Source organism: Rhinatrema bivittatum, chromosome 5, assembly GCF_901001135.1.
Source record: "Rhinatrema bivittatum chromosome 5, aRhiBiv1.1, whole genome shotgun sequence".
In the NCBI taxonomy this organism is placed as follows: Eukaryota; Metazoa; Chordata; class Amphibia; order Gymnophiona; family Rhinatrematidae; genus Rhinatrema; species Rhinatrema bivittatum.
The window spans coordinates 199,133,776-199,147,994 of NC_042619.1; the positions used below are offsets into that span (position 1 = coordinate 199,133,776).

At 41.0% G+C, this 14,219-nt stretch overlaps 1 protein-coding gene across 5 annotated transcripts in view; it reads right to left on the reverse strand.

The window, feature by feature from the left end:
* GK (glycerol kinase) overlaps positions 1–14,219 on the reverse strand; it is a 381,644-nt gene that overhangs the window by 179,357 nt on the left and 188,068 nt on the right. For all 5 annotated transcript variants that reach the window (XR_003856985.1, XR_003856986.1, XM_029603081.1 and 2 more), the window contains exon 15: positions 3,605–3,689. Coding sequence is in view for 3 of the 5 variants with exons in the window: in XM_029603081.1 (XP_029458941.1) it covers positions 3,605–3,689 (85 nt within the window). In the remaining 2 variants the exon portion in view is untranslated. The remainder of the gene's footprint in view (positions 1–3,604; positions 3,690–14,219) is intronic.

A 14,219-nucleotide genomic window follows, 5' to 3' on the forward strand; every position in this document is an offset into this window, starting at 1 on the left:
AAAAAGAGCCATTAATCATCGCATTTTAGCGTTGACTGCTCAACTGAACCGAGCTCAAATTTTGTTGAATATTACGAATTCCCATAATGCCAGAGTACGATTCTTTACAATCCAGGGAGAGCTCAATACTTTGTTGCATCAAAGAGCGCATAAGAGTTTTTTGTATTATCAATATAAGCTCTATCAACATAGTAATAAAGCGGGTAAGATGCATGCCAACCTGGTTCGAGCTGCTCGACGATCTTGTTACATCCCAGCTATACGCTCTACGGGTTGTAACTAATGTGGCTGATATATTGCGCCGGTTTAGGGAGTATTACAGCTCTCTCTATACCGCGGAAGGCTGGGACCCGGAAGCCTGTGCCCGCTTCTGCGAGCAGCTGTCCCTCCCACACCTAACCCAGAATCAACAAATATTTCTAAATAAGCCAATAACGCTAGACGAAGTAACTTTGGTGATTCGGAAGGCCAAACCCTTAAAAGCTCCTGGGCTGGATGGATATGGTGCCAAGTTCTATAACTGTATCTTGGATCTCGTGGGACCCCCATTGGTAAATGTCATCTCTGAATTGTCTGCTGCTGGAGCCTTTCCGGATCATGTTAATAGAGCCAATATTACCCTCATTTATAAACAGGGGAAACATCCATTAGCGCCCGAGTCCTATCGTCCTGTTTCATTGTTAAATTTTGATCAAAAATTGCTAGCCAAGATTATGGCAGATCGATTATTTGAAATACTACCGTACCTGGTGGGCCATATCCGAAGGAGATACGCTTTGACAAATATTCGCAAGGTTCTGGCAGCCATGACAATGTGTCAGCAGATGAGTGCGCCCTATCTGGCAGTGAGTTTTGACGCTGAAAAGGCTTTTGATAGGGTGGAATGGGGATATCTCTTTTGGATGTTGCAACAAATGGGATTCGAGGGTTTGTTCTTAAATGTGGTTCGGCTCTTGTATCAGTCTCCTGAAGCTACAGTGATGGCGAATGGCTCTCATTCAGAGGTTTTTTCTATTACTCGGGGTACAAGGCAAGGGTGTCCCCTTTCCCCTTTACTGTTTGTGCTTCAACTTGAGCCTTTGCTGCAGAAAATACAAAAGGCAAGAACAGTTAAAGGTCTGCGTCTCCAATCTTCCACCTTTAAATATGCCGCTTTTGCGGACGATATTTTGGTATTTCTTATGGATCCCCAACACTCCCTCCACCCTTTGCTTCAGATTTTTTGGGCCTTTGGCATCTTTTCAGGCCTTCGCCTGAATTTGGCTAAATCTATGGCCCTAGCATTCCCGGAATCTCTGCAAGCTGCGTGGGATGAGGACTTTCCTCTTCAATGGGCGGGTTCCTCTTAAGTATCTTGGTATTATTATACCCCGAGATCTCTCACATTTATATAAACTAAAACGTGTTTCCCTTGTTGCAACATACACAGGATAAATTATTGGCTTGGGCTAGGTTACCCCTGTCCTTAGGAGGTAGGATTCATCTCTTTAAAATGAATATTTTGCCAAAGTGGTTATATATCTTTCAGAACTTGCCTTTACAGCTACGTATAGCTGAAATCAGACAGTTGGACAAAGCCCAGCGTACCTTTTATTGGCGAGGAGGGAAGTCTCGTATTCCCTTGATTTGGATGGGAGAGGAGGGTTGGGAGTTCCTGACTTAGCCATATATAACCTGGCTAGCAATCTCCGGGTGGTGCGAGATTGGCTTTTAGATAGCTCCACTGTTATTGATCTTGCTGCAGGTGGGGAATTGGCCTCCTCTTTCTCTCTCAAATTTATTTTGCAGGCCCCAGCAGTCGCTTTGCCCATGTTTTTGGTGCAGAGCGTAATTACAGTACTAGGCCCATTAGGACCTCCTGGCTAAAGCTCACGAGATTATTACAGATACCACGCACATGCGCTTATTTCCTACCCATCGGGGGTAATCCCGAATTCACCCCTGGCTCCCAAACGGCGACATATAGGAGGTGGCATGGCCGAGGAATATGTATGCTGGGAAATGTTTTAGATTTGGAGGGTAAGATTTTACCGTTTGCTGAACTTCGGGAAACTTATGCCCTCTCTGCCTCTGAGGTCTTTTCTTATTTACAATTGCAGCATTATGTGGGCTCCCTCCCCACCTCTATTAGACAAGCCTCTCACTTTAAATCGCTTGATGCTATTTTTTCTTTTGAGAAAGAAAAAGGTGCCTTCGCTATCACAGTATTATAAGCTTCTTAAACAATTGACTGTGGTGGATACATGGTCTGTTCTGGTGGAATGGAGATGGGGTGTTTACGATCTCCACATATATTATTAAAGCTTCTTTGAAGCGAGTGTTCCAAATCTCAGTGAATTCTTATTTCAGAGAAATGCAATACAAATATTTACGTAGATGTTATATAATCGGCCTACGGAGACTTTCATCTTAAAATTTCCCCTTCCCCTGCGTGTATATGTTGTGGTCATGCACTGGGTTCGCTGTCCCATGCCTTTTGGCAGTGCCCTCCTATATATAGCCTCTGGACTAAATTGACGAGATACCTGGGTTCACTATTAGGGGTTTCTATCCCAGTTTCGCCACTGTGGTTGCATTTCTCCATTGCGAATTCGGGGTTTGGGACCTCGATTGCTTATTTGTAAGGCCTGTTTAGTGGGGGAAAAAGGTCATATTACTGCACTGGAGAGATCAGACTCCTCCATCGTATTGGGCTTGGCGCAATAACTTTCATCGTATGATGCTACTAGATGCAGCACTCATGAGGATATCTCCAAAACATAAGAAGCGATTTCTTGACATTTGGGATGTTTATTTGCAGTCTCTACCGCAACGTGTTCGCAGTGCTGTCCTGAATGAGTGATCCCATCTGGATTTCCTTATCTACGACATTATTCTACTTTATTTGCTGGATGGCTTCCGTTTTTTGGGGGGTTTTTTGTTTATTTTTCTTTTTGTTCTTTTTCTTACTTTGTTCTTTATCTATTCTCATCAGTGGACGATGGACATGGGGGGTAGGTGGGGTTTGGGGTAAAATGTACTAACTGAATTACTTATGTTTATTGTTAGGTGAGAGTGGTTCAGAGACACACCACACTCCTCTTGGTTTGTTTGTTTATGCTACTGTTGAGAGAAAAACAATAAAAATTGTTTAACATAAAACCATGGAACTCCATGACGAACGATCTGGTTATTCTGGCAAAAATTCTAAAGGCCCAGAAAAGGAGCATGATCAGAAGGTTCTGCAGAAAAAGAAAGACTGAAAGTACTTCCATGTGGTATATAGCATGCTTGGGCATGCCCAGTGAGGCACAATTAAAGTTCTAGAAATGATGACATAAGTTTTCATTGCCGGACTCCACTGGATTAGATCACCCAGATGTGAAGGCTGCCATCCTGCTTGTCCTTGGAGAATATCAACATGATGAAAAAAATCCATGTATCAACCTATTTAAAAGCTTGGAGATGCCTCCTTTAAGTAGTAGTCCTTTTCCTCTATGGAAATAGAATGATGACTGAATACATCTAAGCAAAAATCTAAACGTTGTGGTTTGTACATTTATAAGAGAAAAGATAGTGCCAGAAAAGAAACAAAATCAGACACACTGCATCAGGCCACCTTTACCTCTCGTGTTTGGAAGCAGACAGCTTCTAAAGCCGCAAAGGCAATGTGATTTTTATTGGTAAACTGAGTAAGGCCACAGATGGTACTGCAGAGAAAAAGAAAGAATGAAAAAATTAAGGACAATCATATTTGCATTGGTAAAAGCAGTAACTGTAAATATAAGCAGAGCCCCAAGTAATTTTTTATTTTGTGCTATTTTTACTACTTATCTTCTACTACAACTATTTATGATGAATTTAAAGCTAAACATAACAAATCTCGCTGCGTTTCATGTTTTAAGCTCCCTTTCACTCTGTGTAATTGTGTTTTGTTTTGTTTTTGCTGCGACTCTCCTCCTGCCAAGGGATATGGAGAGCAGATCACGTCTGAGCCGAGTGCAAGAGCATCCTTCAAGTTGGCTGCTGTAAAACAATAGTGTGGACTCATTCTATCATAATCTACCTTTTTAAAGTTATATGTGCCTGTAATAGCTTTCCTTAATGTCCTCCCTCCAGTGATTTCATGACAAATTTGACTGCCTTATAACTGCTATTGCTCAGCAGCTCCACAGCAACCTCATGCATTCCACTGAGGACTAGTTTTAAAGTAGTTGCTCCTCTTATCTTTTCTAGGACCAGTTGCTCCATGAAGCGGTCATTTATAGCACTTAGAAATTTAACTTCTAGCATGTCCTCATGTTTGCATGACCAAATCAACACTGGAGTAACTGAAATCTCCCAGTATTGTGTTGCCAAATTTAATTTGCTTTTTTAAATTTCAGCTACCATTTCAAAATCCGTTTCGTCATCTTGAGCAGGTGGCTGGTAGTATATGCCTCGCAACCATATGCTTCTGAATGACTGTTGGTTTTCCCCCAAGGTCTAGTTTAAAAGCTACTAAATCTTTCAAAAAGTTATCAAAAGCAGCCTGGTTCCACTTTAGTCAAGGTGGAGTCTTTTTGGTTGAAATAGGCTCTCCCTTTTCCAGAATGTTGCCCAATTCCTAACAAATCTAAAGTATTCTTCCCTGTACCATTATCTCATCCAATCTGGAGTTCAGTCTGCTTCTGGGAAGCAGACTGAACTATTTCATTTCTGCAAATGAAATAGGAAGCATTTCTGAGAATGTAACCTAGGAGGTTCTGGATTTCAATTTCCTTCCTAAGAGCCTAAATTTAGCCTCCAGAATCTCCCTCCTGCACCTTCCTATGTCACTGGTACCCAAATGTACTATAACAGCTGGCTTGTCCCCAGCATTATCTAGGTGGTGCATGAGGTCCACTACCTTTGCATCAGGTAGACAATTTACCAAGTGATCTTCAAGCTCAGCAGCCACCCAGATATCTACATTCCTAATGACCGAATCACAGACTACAACCTAACCATTTCCCCTGGAAACACGCCCCTGGAAAGAAGAAATATTATTGGTGCAAAGGATAACGCATCATCTGGAGGGTAGCTAGTTACAGGAACACATCCTGCCATACCAAGGAAATGGTCTCCTTCCAGGTGACTTTGCTCCTCCAAAGCAGCACAATGAATGCTGAACGGAATTAGGATTGCTCTATCTCCCTGAAATTCTCCTCTATTCAGTCTCTCTCTCTTTCTATCTCAACTCCTCCAGGTCAGTCATTCTGGTCTCCAGAGATCAGACTCATTCTCTGAGAACCTAGAGTTCTTTGCATTGGGCTCACACATACAACCCCTCACCAACAGGTGGATAAATCATACATGTGGCACTCAGTGCAAAAGACTAAGAACATGCCATACTGGGTCAGACCAAGGGTCCATCAAGCCCAGCATCCTGTTTCCAACAGTGGCCAATCCAGGCCATAAGAACCTGGCAAGTACCCAAAAACTAAGTCTATTCCATGTTACCATTACTAATGGCAGTGGCTATTCTCTAAGTGAACTTCATAGCAGGTAATGGACTTCTCCTCCAAGAACTTATCCAATCCTTTTTTAAACACAGCTATACTAACTGCACTAACCACATCTTCTGGCAACAAATTCCAGAGTTTAATTGTGCGCTGAGTAAAAAAAGAACTTTCTCCGATTAGTTTTAAATGTACCCCATGCTAACTTCATGGAGTGCCCCCTAGTCTTTCTATTATCCGAAAGAGTAAATAACCGATTCACATCTACCCGTTCTAGACCTCTCATGATTTTAAACATCTCTATCTTATCCCCCCTCAGCCGTCTCTTCTCCAAGCTGAAAAGTCCTAACCTCTTTAGTCTTTCCTCATAGGGGAGCTGTTCCATTCCCCTTATTTTGGTAGCCCTTCTCTGTACCTTCTCCATCGCAATTATATCTTTTTTGAGATGCGGCGACCAGAATTGTACACAGTATTCAAGGTGCGGTCTCACCATGGAGCGATACAGAAGCATTATGACATTTTCCGTTTTATTCACCATGCCCTTTCTAATAATTCCCAACATTCTGTTTGCTTTTTTGACTGCCGCAGCACACTGAACCGACGATTTCAATGTGTTATCCACTATGACGCCTAGATCTCTTTCTTGGGTTGTAGCACCTAATATGGAACCTAACATTGTGTAACTATAGCATGGGTTAGTTTTCCCTATATGCATCACCCATCTCACTGCTGGACTTCTGTCTGTATCTTAATTTTGTTAAATTGCTAAAGTTTTAAAAGCTGGCTAAGGGGTAGGCATCTCTCTCTCAATTTAAGGGTTTTAACATTGACTTGTGTGTTTTAAATGTATCACTTGTCTTTGAAATCTAAGGATTTTAAATTTGATTACTAGGTGACCAATGTTAGTTTGTGAATGACCAGCAACAGGACTAAAATGACACTCCAAATTGGCACTCCAAAAAACAGAAATTATTTATCTTTCAAGATATCCATCAGATTCGATTCCATCAGAAACATTAATAAATAACCAATCAATTAAACTCTCCAAAGATGTCCGCAATCTTGGAATTCAAAATCGATCAATCTTTACACATGCAAACTCAGATAAAAAAAATCTAACCCGGATCATCGCACCATAAATTACAACTACTACATCATGTAAAACCATTCTTGGAACCCAACGATTTTCGGAGTATTCTACAAACACTTGTTTTCATCTATGGACTACTGTAATTCACTACTTATTGGTATTCCTAAATATATAATATACCCACTACAAATCGTTCAGAATACAGCCGCTCATTTATTAACCAATATGTCCAGCCGTGAACACATCAAACCCATTCTAAAACAATTAAATTGGCTACCTATATCATTTAGGATCCAATATAAACTTGGACTAATTGTTCATTCATTTATTTTATTTTATTTATTTATTTGTGTTTTTCTATACCGGCATTCACAGAAGTTCGTATCATGTCGGTTTACATAAAACAAGGGGTGAGCAATACATTATAACGTACATAGCTAAAACGTAAGAGTATACATTACAAAAGTATAACAAGTGCATGGAAGAAAAAGTTACAATAGAACAGGGGTTATTCTAACTGGGATTAGAGTTAGAGGAGAGATAAAAAGTTTAACAAGAAGTAAAACATTGTAGTGATTGGTTGGTATTGTCTGTTTCAGTTTAATAGAAGATGCTCAGTGTTGCTGCATTTGATGGAAGTGAATCATTAAGGGTCCGGAAATGCTTTCATGAATTTATTGGTCTTCAATCTACACTCTCGGTGGACAAATGCTATTATGAAACTCTATTCTCCCTCCAGATCTTTCCGCTTGGCAAATCAATACTTCCTAGATATTCCATCTCCTAAACTCATTCGCCTTGACAAAACATGTGAAAGAGCACTTTCTGCAGCCGGCCCAATATTTTAAAACATGCTGCCAAAAGAATTAAGAACCTGTGAAAACTCCAAAATATTCAGAAAGGTGTTAAAAACATATTTATTTAGAATTGCTTTTAATGATTAATTTTATTTTATCTTCTGTTTGTATTATCATGAAATTATGAATGTTCGTTGTAATCCGCCCTGAATGAAAGAAGGATGGACTAGAAATCATTTTAAAATAAATAAATAAATCCATAAGGGACATAATCCAAGGGCACTGGGGGCACTGATGAAAACCCAATGCCATTATAAAAAAACAGCCGTCAAGTGGTTGATAACCGGCAGACCCTGAAGGACTCTGCAACTGGGAACAGACTACACTGAAGATGAAGAGGAACCCAGTGTATGAAAAGTCAAAAAAACGACCGTGGAATGAAGTTTTCCAAAAGAAAAAAACCCCCACCAACTCCACAACTGCGAGATGTCAGTTCTGCAGAAAAGAAGACACTGAAGTGGGACCCCCACGTGGACCCGTGGATAGTGGCATGCTGGGCATGCTCAGTGTGCCAGTCAAAGTTTCTAGAAAATTTCTAGGACTACATCCGATGATGTCACCCATGTGTGAGGACTACCATCCTGCTTGTCGTAGGAGAAACATACCAATGGAAGGCATGGATAGCAGTTCCGCACACTGCCTGATAAAGACTGAAGTCTTTGCAAGTAGCTAGTAAAGTACCTGAGCCCTATGTGATACAAGGTGTATAGGAAAGGCTACAAGAGACAAGTCTAACAAACTAAGACATATTTGCTAGGGATCTGCCCAAGTTCAATGCTGTTGAGCCAATCTGCATGACTATTACTGGGAGAATGAGTGAGCCATTGGAGGCTGGGTAACTACATTCAAAAGACTGCAACATACTCATATCTGGTGGACACTTAAGGAATTCTCTATTACTGTAATTGCATAGATCTGTGAGTAGCTGAGCATCCAGCTTTACAAAACTGCTGTGGAGAGCATATAAGTGGTTCAATTCAAGGGCCTAACAATCCCTCCTGCTCAAGTACATACCCAAACATGGAGAGTAGAGGATAAGTGGGGAACAGTAGTGACAGGAAACCTGAGCAAGCAGGCACACTCGTTAGACGTGTGGGGCCAAGCAAGGCAGCTAGGAGAGAATAGGTCACTGATTCCAGGCACAGATCAGTGACTGCATGCACAAAAATGCACCATCTACACTCACAGGGACTTAAATCTGTAGAGCATGTTACAATAGAAAGTTGTGCAAATACTGAACAAAGAAAAGGAGATGTTATAAATTTTAATATTTATGCAACCTTGTGGTTGATTATTTCTTCACTGTTTTCTAATTCCTCTCTCTTATTTTAACAGTGTGTAGTGCTTACTGGATAATAAAACAAATGTGAAACGATTCATCTTCTTAAATGGTCGAGATGAACTTACGAAACTTCATCATTGTACTAATCACCATGACCATCATATAGAGTCACTGTACATTCATAAAAAGACTTAATAAAGACTTTAAAAAGACTGTGTCTTGAATATAATCATTGGTCTTTTCAACAAAATACTTTTTTGGAAGGTTATTTTTTTCAAGTATGCAATTAAAACCACTTAGCTTTTTTAGCAAATTTGTACATCTTTAAAAAATGCCACTCGACACTGTTTCATGTGCCGCCGCATCAGGAGCAAAAATGGAGACTGTTACTTAAACTCTCAACCTTCACTCAAATGGCAAATAAGATTAAATATCGCTACTCTTAAAAACACGCCCACTATTTATATGCAAATGTATTACAATGGCTGGTCTTAACATAAGAACATAAGACTTGCCATACTGGGTCAGACAAAGGGTCCATCAAGAGCAGTATCCTGTGTCCAACAGTGGCCAACCAAGTCCCAAGTAACGAAAATTTAATATGTGTGGTCTATGTAAGAACAGCCATCATGTCATATATTTGCATACAGAAAGTTTTTATGCATTTAAGAGTAGTGATAATGAACATTATTGCTATTTTGATTGAAGGCTGAGGAAGGAGACAGCCAAAACTGCAGATTCTTGTTGCCAGTTAAGTAAAAAGTAAAAGTTAGCCTTAATTTAGACTGCTTTCTTGGTGATATTCTTCTGCATTTCTGTAGTGCAAGCCCTATAATCTCTCTATTTTTCTAGGTAGTCAGCTAATCTGGGGGAGGGGCTGTTCAAACTCAACAACAGATACAGAGTCCAGTGAACAGCCCTGGGCAAGTGTTAACTGTTTAACTCTCTCCCATCCTACTCCTCTCTACCCACCCACCCCTGGGTTTGTTCTTCTAATATTGTCTGCCTGGATACATAATTGGAAACAAGATAATTTGGAAATTTCTTAGGTGTTCTCCATCAAATCAATTGAGCAACATGAGGACTATCCAATGTAACAATTGTGGAGCCTTTATTTTGAGGCAAATCTGGAAACTTACAGTTTGCCCCATTTGTTCAGAACTTTCATCCAAGAAAAAAAAAAAAAAAAGAGTTGGCTCTATTTATTTATTTATTTATTTATTTAAAGTCTCTTCTGTACCGATAGCCGTTCGCACATCGTATCGGTTTACATCAAACAAAAAACTTTTGGGCAGGGCCCTTACAAGTAACAGTCGAAGAAAGTTAACTAATGACAAGGAAACTAAATAAGTTAAAGCTGAATTAGCTGCAATAAAGAAAGATCAGAAACTACCAAGAAATCCTCACATACTTTACAGTATTCAGGAATCATTTCCCAATTACCACAGAAAAATCAAAAGCCCAGAAAAAAGGGGTTTACAGTGGGTTCAGATAGGTTAAGGCCTGTGACCCAAAGACACCCATTCCTTACAATTGTGCAGCCCACAAGTCCTTTCCCCACTTTCACAGAGTGTACAGAACCCCAAGAACATCTGGATTACAATGGGCTTTGGTAGAGTAAGACCTGTGATGCAGAGACACACGCTCTCTCAAGTGAACAAGTACAAAATGCTTTCTCTGTATTAGATAATGAAGAAGCTCTTGCGGTAGAGATTGAAGTAGTTATCTGAAAAGAAAGAAGAAACCCAATGCATGCAGAAATTCCATAGTACAATCAATAACTATAAGAAAAAGCTCATTTTGCTGGGTGACTCAGTCATCAGAGGCACTAATTTGGGAACACTACTGTTAAAAGCCTTCCAGGATCATCGGCCAGTAGAAATGCTATTCAAATAGTCAAAGTGATCAAAGAAGAAAGCACAGACTCTAAAGTTGATGTCATCCATCTGGGAACCAATGACCTTGCTAGAAATAGCATCCAAGTGGTACAGAGAGATTTCCAGTCTCTGGCGAAGCAGATTAGTCACATGGCGAAGACTATTGCCTTTTTAGAAGTATTACCTTTCATGGAAAGGGGAAAGAGGCTAAGCCATATAGATAACTTCAAGGTATGGCTTAAAATTTGGTGTAAGGAACAAAGTTTTGGATATATTGGAGGTTGGGGCTGTGTATGGAACAGGAAAAGGCTCTATGTCAAAGATGGCTTACATCTGTCTGTGGCAGGAAAAAGGATCCTAAGAGATAAATTCAAATCCTATGCCATAGGGCATTTAAACTAGATGACTGGATGGCAGAAGGAAATTAGAATATCACCCCTCCCAAATACAAATGAAATGGGTGAAGTGGATAACAAACGTCAGCTGAATAAAGCACAAAAGAAGATCAAGAAAAGCAGTTAACCTGAACGAGAAAAACTAGAAAGCTATAAGCACAAATGCTCATAGTCTGTGCAATAAAATCCCAGACCTGCAATTCCTAATGGTGGAGGCTGACTTAGACATTGTTGCTGTTATGGAGACATGGTTCACGGAATCTCATGAATGGGATATGGCCGTACTGGGTTATAACGTTTAAGGAAGGACAGAGGATAGAAAAAGGGGGAAGGGTAGCTCTTTATGTCAAAAACAATATCCAAGCAACTAAGCTGCAAGAAGCATTATGAGCCGACCTAAACAAAGATGGTGCATCCATTTTTACTGGAGTGGTTTACAGGCCTTCAAATCAAACGGAAGAACTAGACAGAGATCTGGTTGAAAACATCCAAAAGGTGGGAAAGAAGGGAGAAGTGTTGATTGTTGGAGATTTGAATCTGCCAGATGTAGACTAGAGAATCCCTTCTGCAGAATATAACAGAAGTAGAGAGATAGTGGATGCCCTGCAAGGGGCTCTGTTCAAACAAATGGTAATAGAACCCACAAGGGAGGGAGCTATACTCTATTTAGTGCTCACTAATGAGGATAATATCTCTAATGTCTGGGTGGGTGCCCACCTCTGCACCAGTGATCAAACAATATGCTTTGATATTGCAAATAGGATATGGAGAAGTCACATGAAGACCCGAGTTTTGCATTTCAAAAATACAGACTTTGTTGAAATGGGGAAGTACCTGGAGGGAGACCTAGAAGACTGAGAGAAAAATGAGAGAAGTGAACAACAGTGGGCCAAACTAAAAGGAACAGTTACAAAGGCATCTAATCTATATGTTAGAAAAGTAAAGAAAAGCAAGAGAAATATGAAACCTATCTGGTTCTCAAAGGAGGTGGCTGATAAAGCAAAAAGAACAGCATTCAAGAAATATAAAGGATCCCAAAGGGAGGAACACAAGGAAGAATATCTGGTGAAAATGAGGGAGCCAAAGAAATCAAGAAAGCAAAAAAATCAGGTAGAAAGAAAGGCTTGCCAAAGAGGTAAAGCAAGGCAACAAAACATTTTTCAGCTACATTAGAGAAGGAGACTGCGCATCACCTAGGCTTCTACCTGCCAGCCGATCCAAGGCCAAATTTAAACGGGTGGCTGTCATGATGGCCTGTCTGACGAAGAAATGGCAGAAATATTAAATAAATACTTCAGTTTGGTGTTCACTAAAGAAGACCCTGGAGAAGGACCATCGCTAGTTAACAAGAAAATGGAGGGGGGTGGAGTAGACGAAGCTCCATTTACAGAAGGGAATTTATGGAAAAAGCTAGGAAAACTGAAAGTGGACAAAGTCATGGGGCCTGATGAGGTTCATCCCAGGATACTGAGGGAGCTTAGAGATGTGCTGATGGGTCTGCTGCGTGACCTGTTCAATAGATCCCTGGAAACGGGAATGGTGCCGAGTGATTGGAGAAGAGCGGGAGCAGAGAGGAGGCTGGAAACTACTGGCCAGTTAGCCTCACCTCATTGGTGGGAAAAGTAATGGAGATGCTGCTGAAGGAATGAATAGTGAACTATCTACAGTCAGAAAAATTGCTGGACCAGAGACAGCATGGATTCACCAGAGGAAAGTCCTGTCAGACAAATCTGATTGACTTTTTTGATTGGGTAACTAGGGACTTGGATCGAGGAAGAGCCCTCATTGTCATCTACTTGGATTTCAGCAAAGCTTTTGATACGGTCCCACTTAGGAGGCTTGTGAATAAAATGAGAAACTTGGGAGTGAGCACCAAGGTGGTGGCCTGGATTACAAACTGGTCGACGGATAGAAGACAACATGTGATGGTAAATGGAACCTACTCTGAAGAGAGAGCTGTGTTAAGCGGAGTACTGCAAGCATTGGTGTTGGGACCGGTCCTGTTCAATGTCTTTGTGGAAGGAATAGAAGGTAAAGTTTGTCTTTTTTGCGGATGATACTAAGATCTGCAGAGTGGACACGCCGGAAGGAGTAGAGAGAATGAGACATGATTTAAGGAAGCTTGAAAGGTGGTTGAATATATGGCAGCTGAGATTCAATGCCAAGAAGTGCAGAGTCATGCATCTGGAGTGTGGTAATCCAAAACAGCTGTATGTTTTGGGGGGTGAAGGGCTGTTGTGCATGGAGCAAGAGGGACCTTGGGGTGATAGCATCTAGCGATCTGAAAACGGCGAAGTAATGTGACAAGGCGATAGCTAAAGCCAGAAGAATGTTGGGCTGCATAGAGAGAGGAATAACCAATACGAAAAAGGAAGTGATAGTTCCTTGTACAGGGTCCTTGGAGAGGCCTCACCTGGAATAGTGTGTTCAGTTCTGGAGACCGTATCTCAAAAGGGACAGAGACAGGATGGAGGCGGTCTAGAGAAGAATGACAAAAATGGTGATGGCTCTCTATCAAATGACTTATGGGGAGAGGCTGAAGGACCTAAATATGTATACCCTGGAGGAGAGGAAGTGCAGGGAAGATATCATACAGACATTCAAATACCTGAAAGGTTTTAATGATGCACAATCAACAAAACCTTTCCGTTGGAAAGAAATCAGTAAATCTAAGGGTCACTAAATGAAAGGACAACTCAGAACCAACGTTAGGAAATATTTCTTCATGGAGAGAGTGGTGGATGCCTTGAATGCCCTTCTGGAGGAGGTGGTAAAGACAAAAACGGTGAAAGATTTCAAAGGGGCATGGGATAAACACTATGGATCCCTAAAGGCTAGAGGATGTAAATGAAGAAAAGAGTGCATGGGGTTAACTTGCTGGTGTGGTGGTTACTACCCTTAACAATAAGCATTCATACTGCTGATGCAACTCCATTATTGCTCTTTGCTTTAACGGCTGTGGGAAAAGAGGAAAGGGGAATTAGATTCAGACTGCAATCAAGAAGGCCATTGGATTTTACGGTCTGGGAAAACTAAAAGCATGGGGGTAACTTGCTGATGCGGCTGTTACTATCCTTAACCAATAAGCCTGATACTTGGAAGCAACTCCAACACTGCTCTCTGCTTCAATGGCAAGAGGTAATAGGGAATTGAACTCAGACAGCAACCAACAAAGGCCCTGACTGACGGATTGGGAAACTAAGTAAGGGAATGATCTGTATGGTGCAGCAGATGCCAACATAAGCTTGTTGGGCAGACT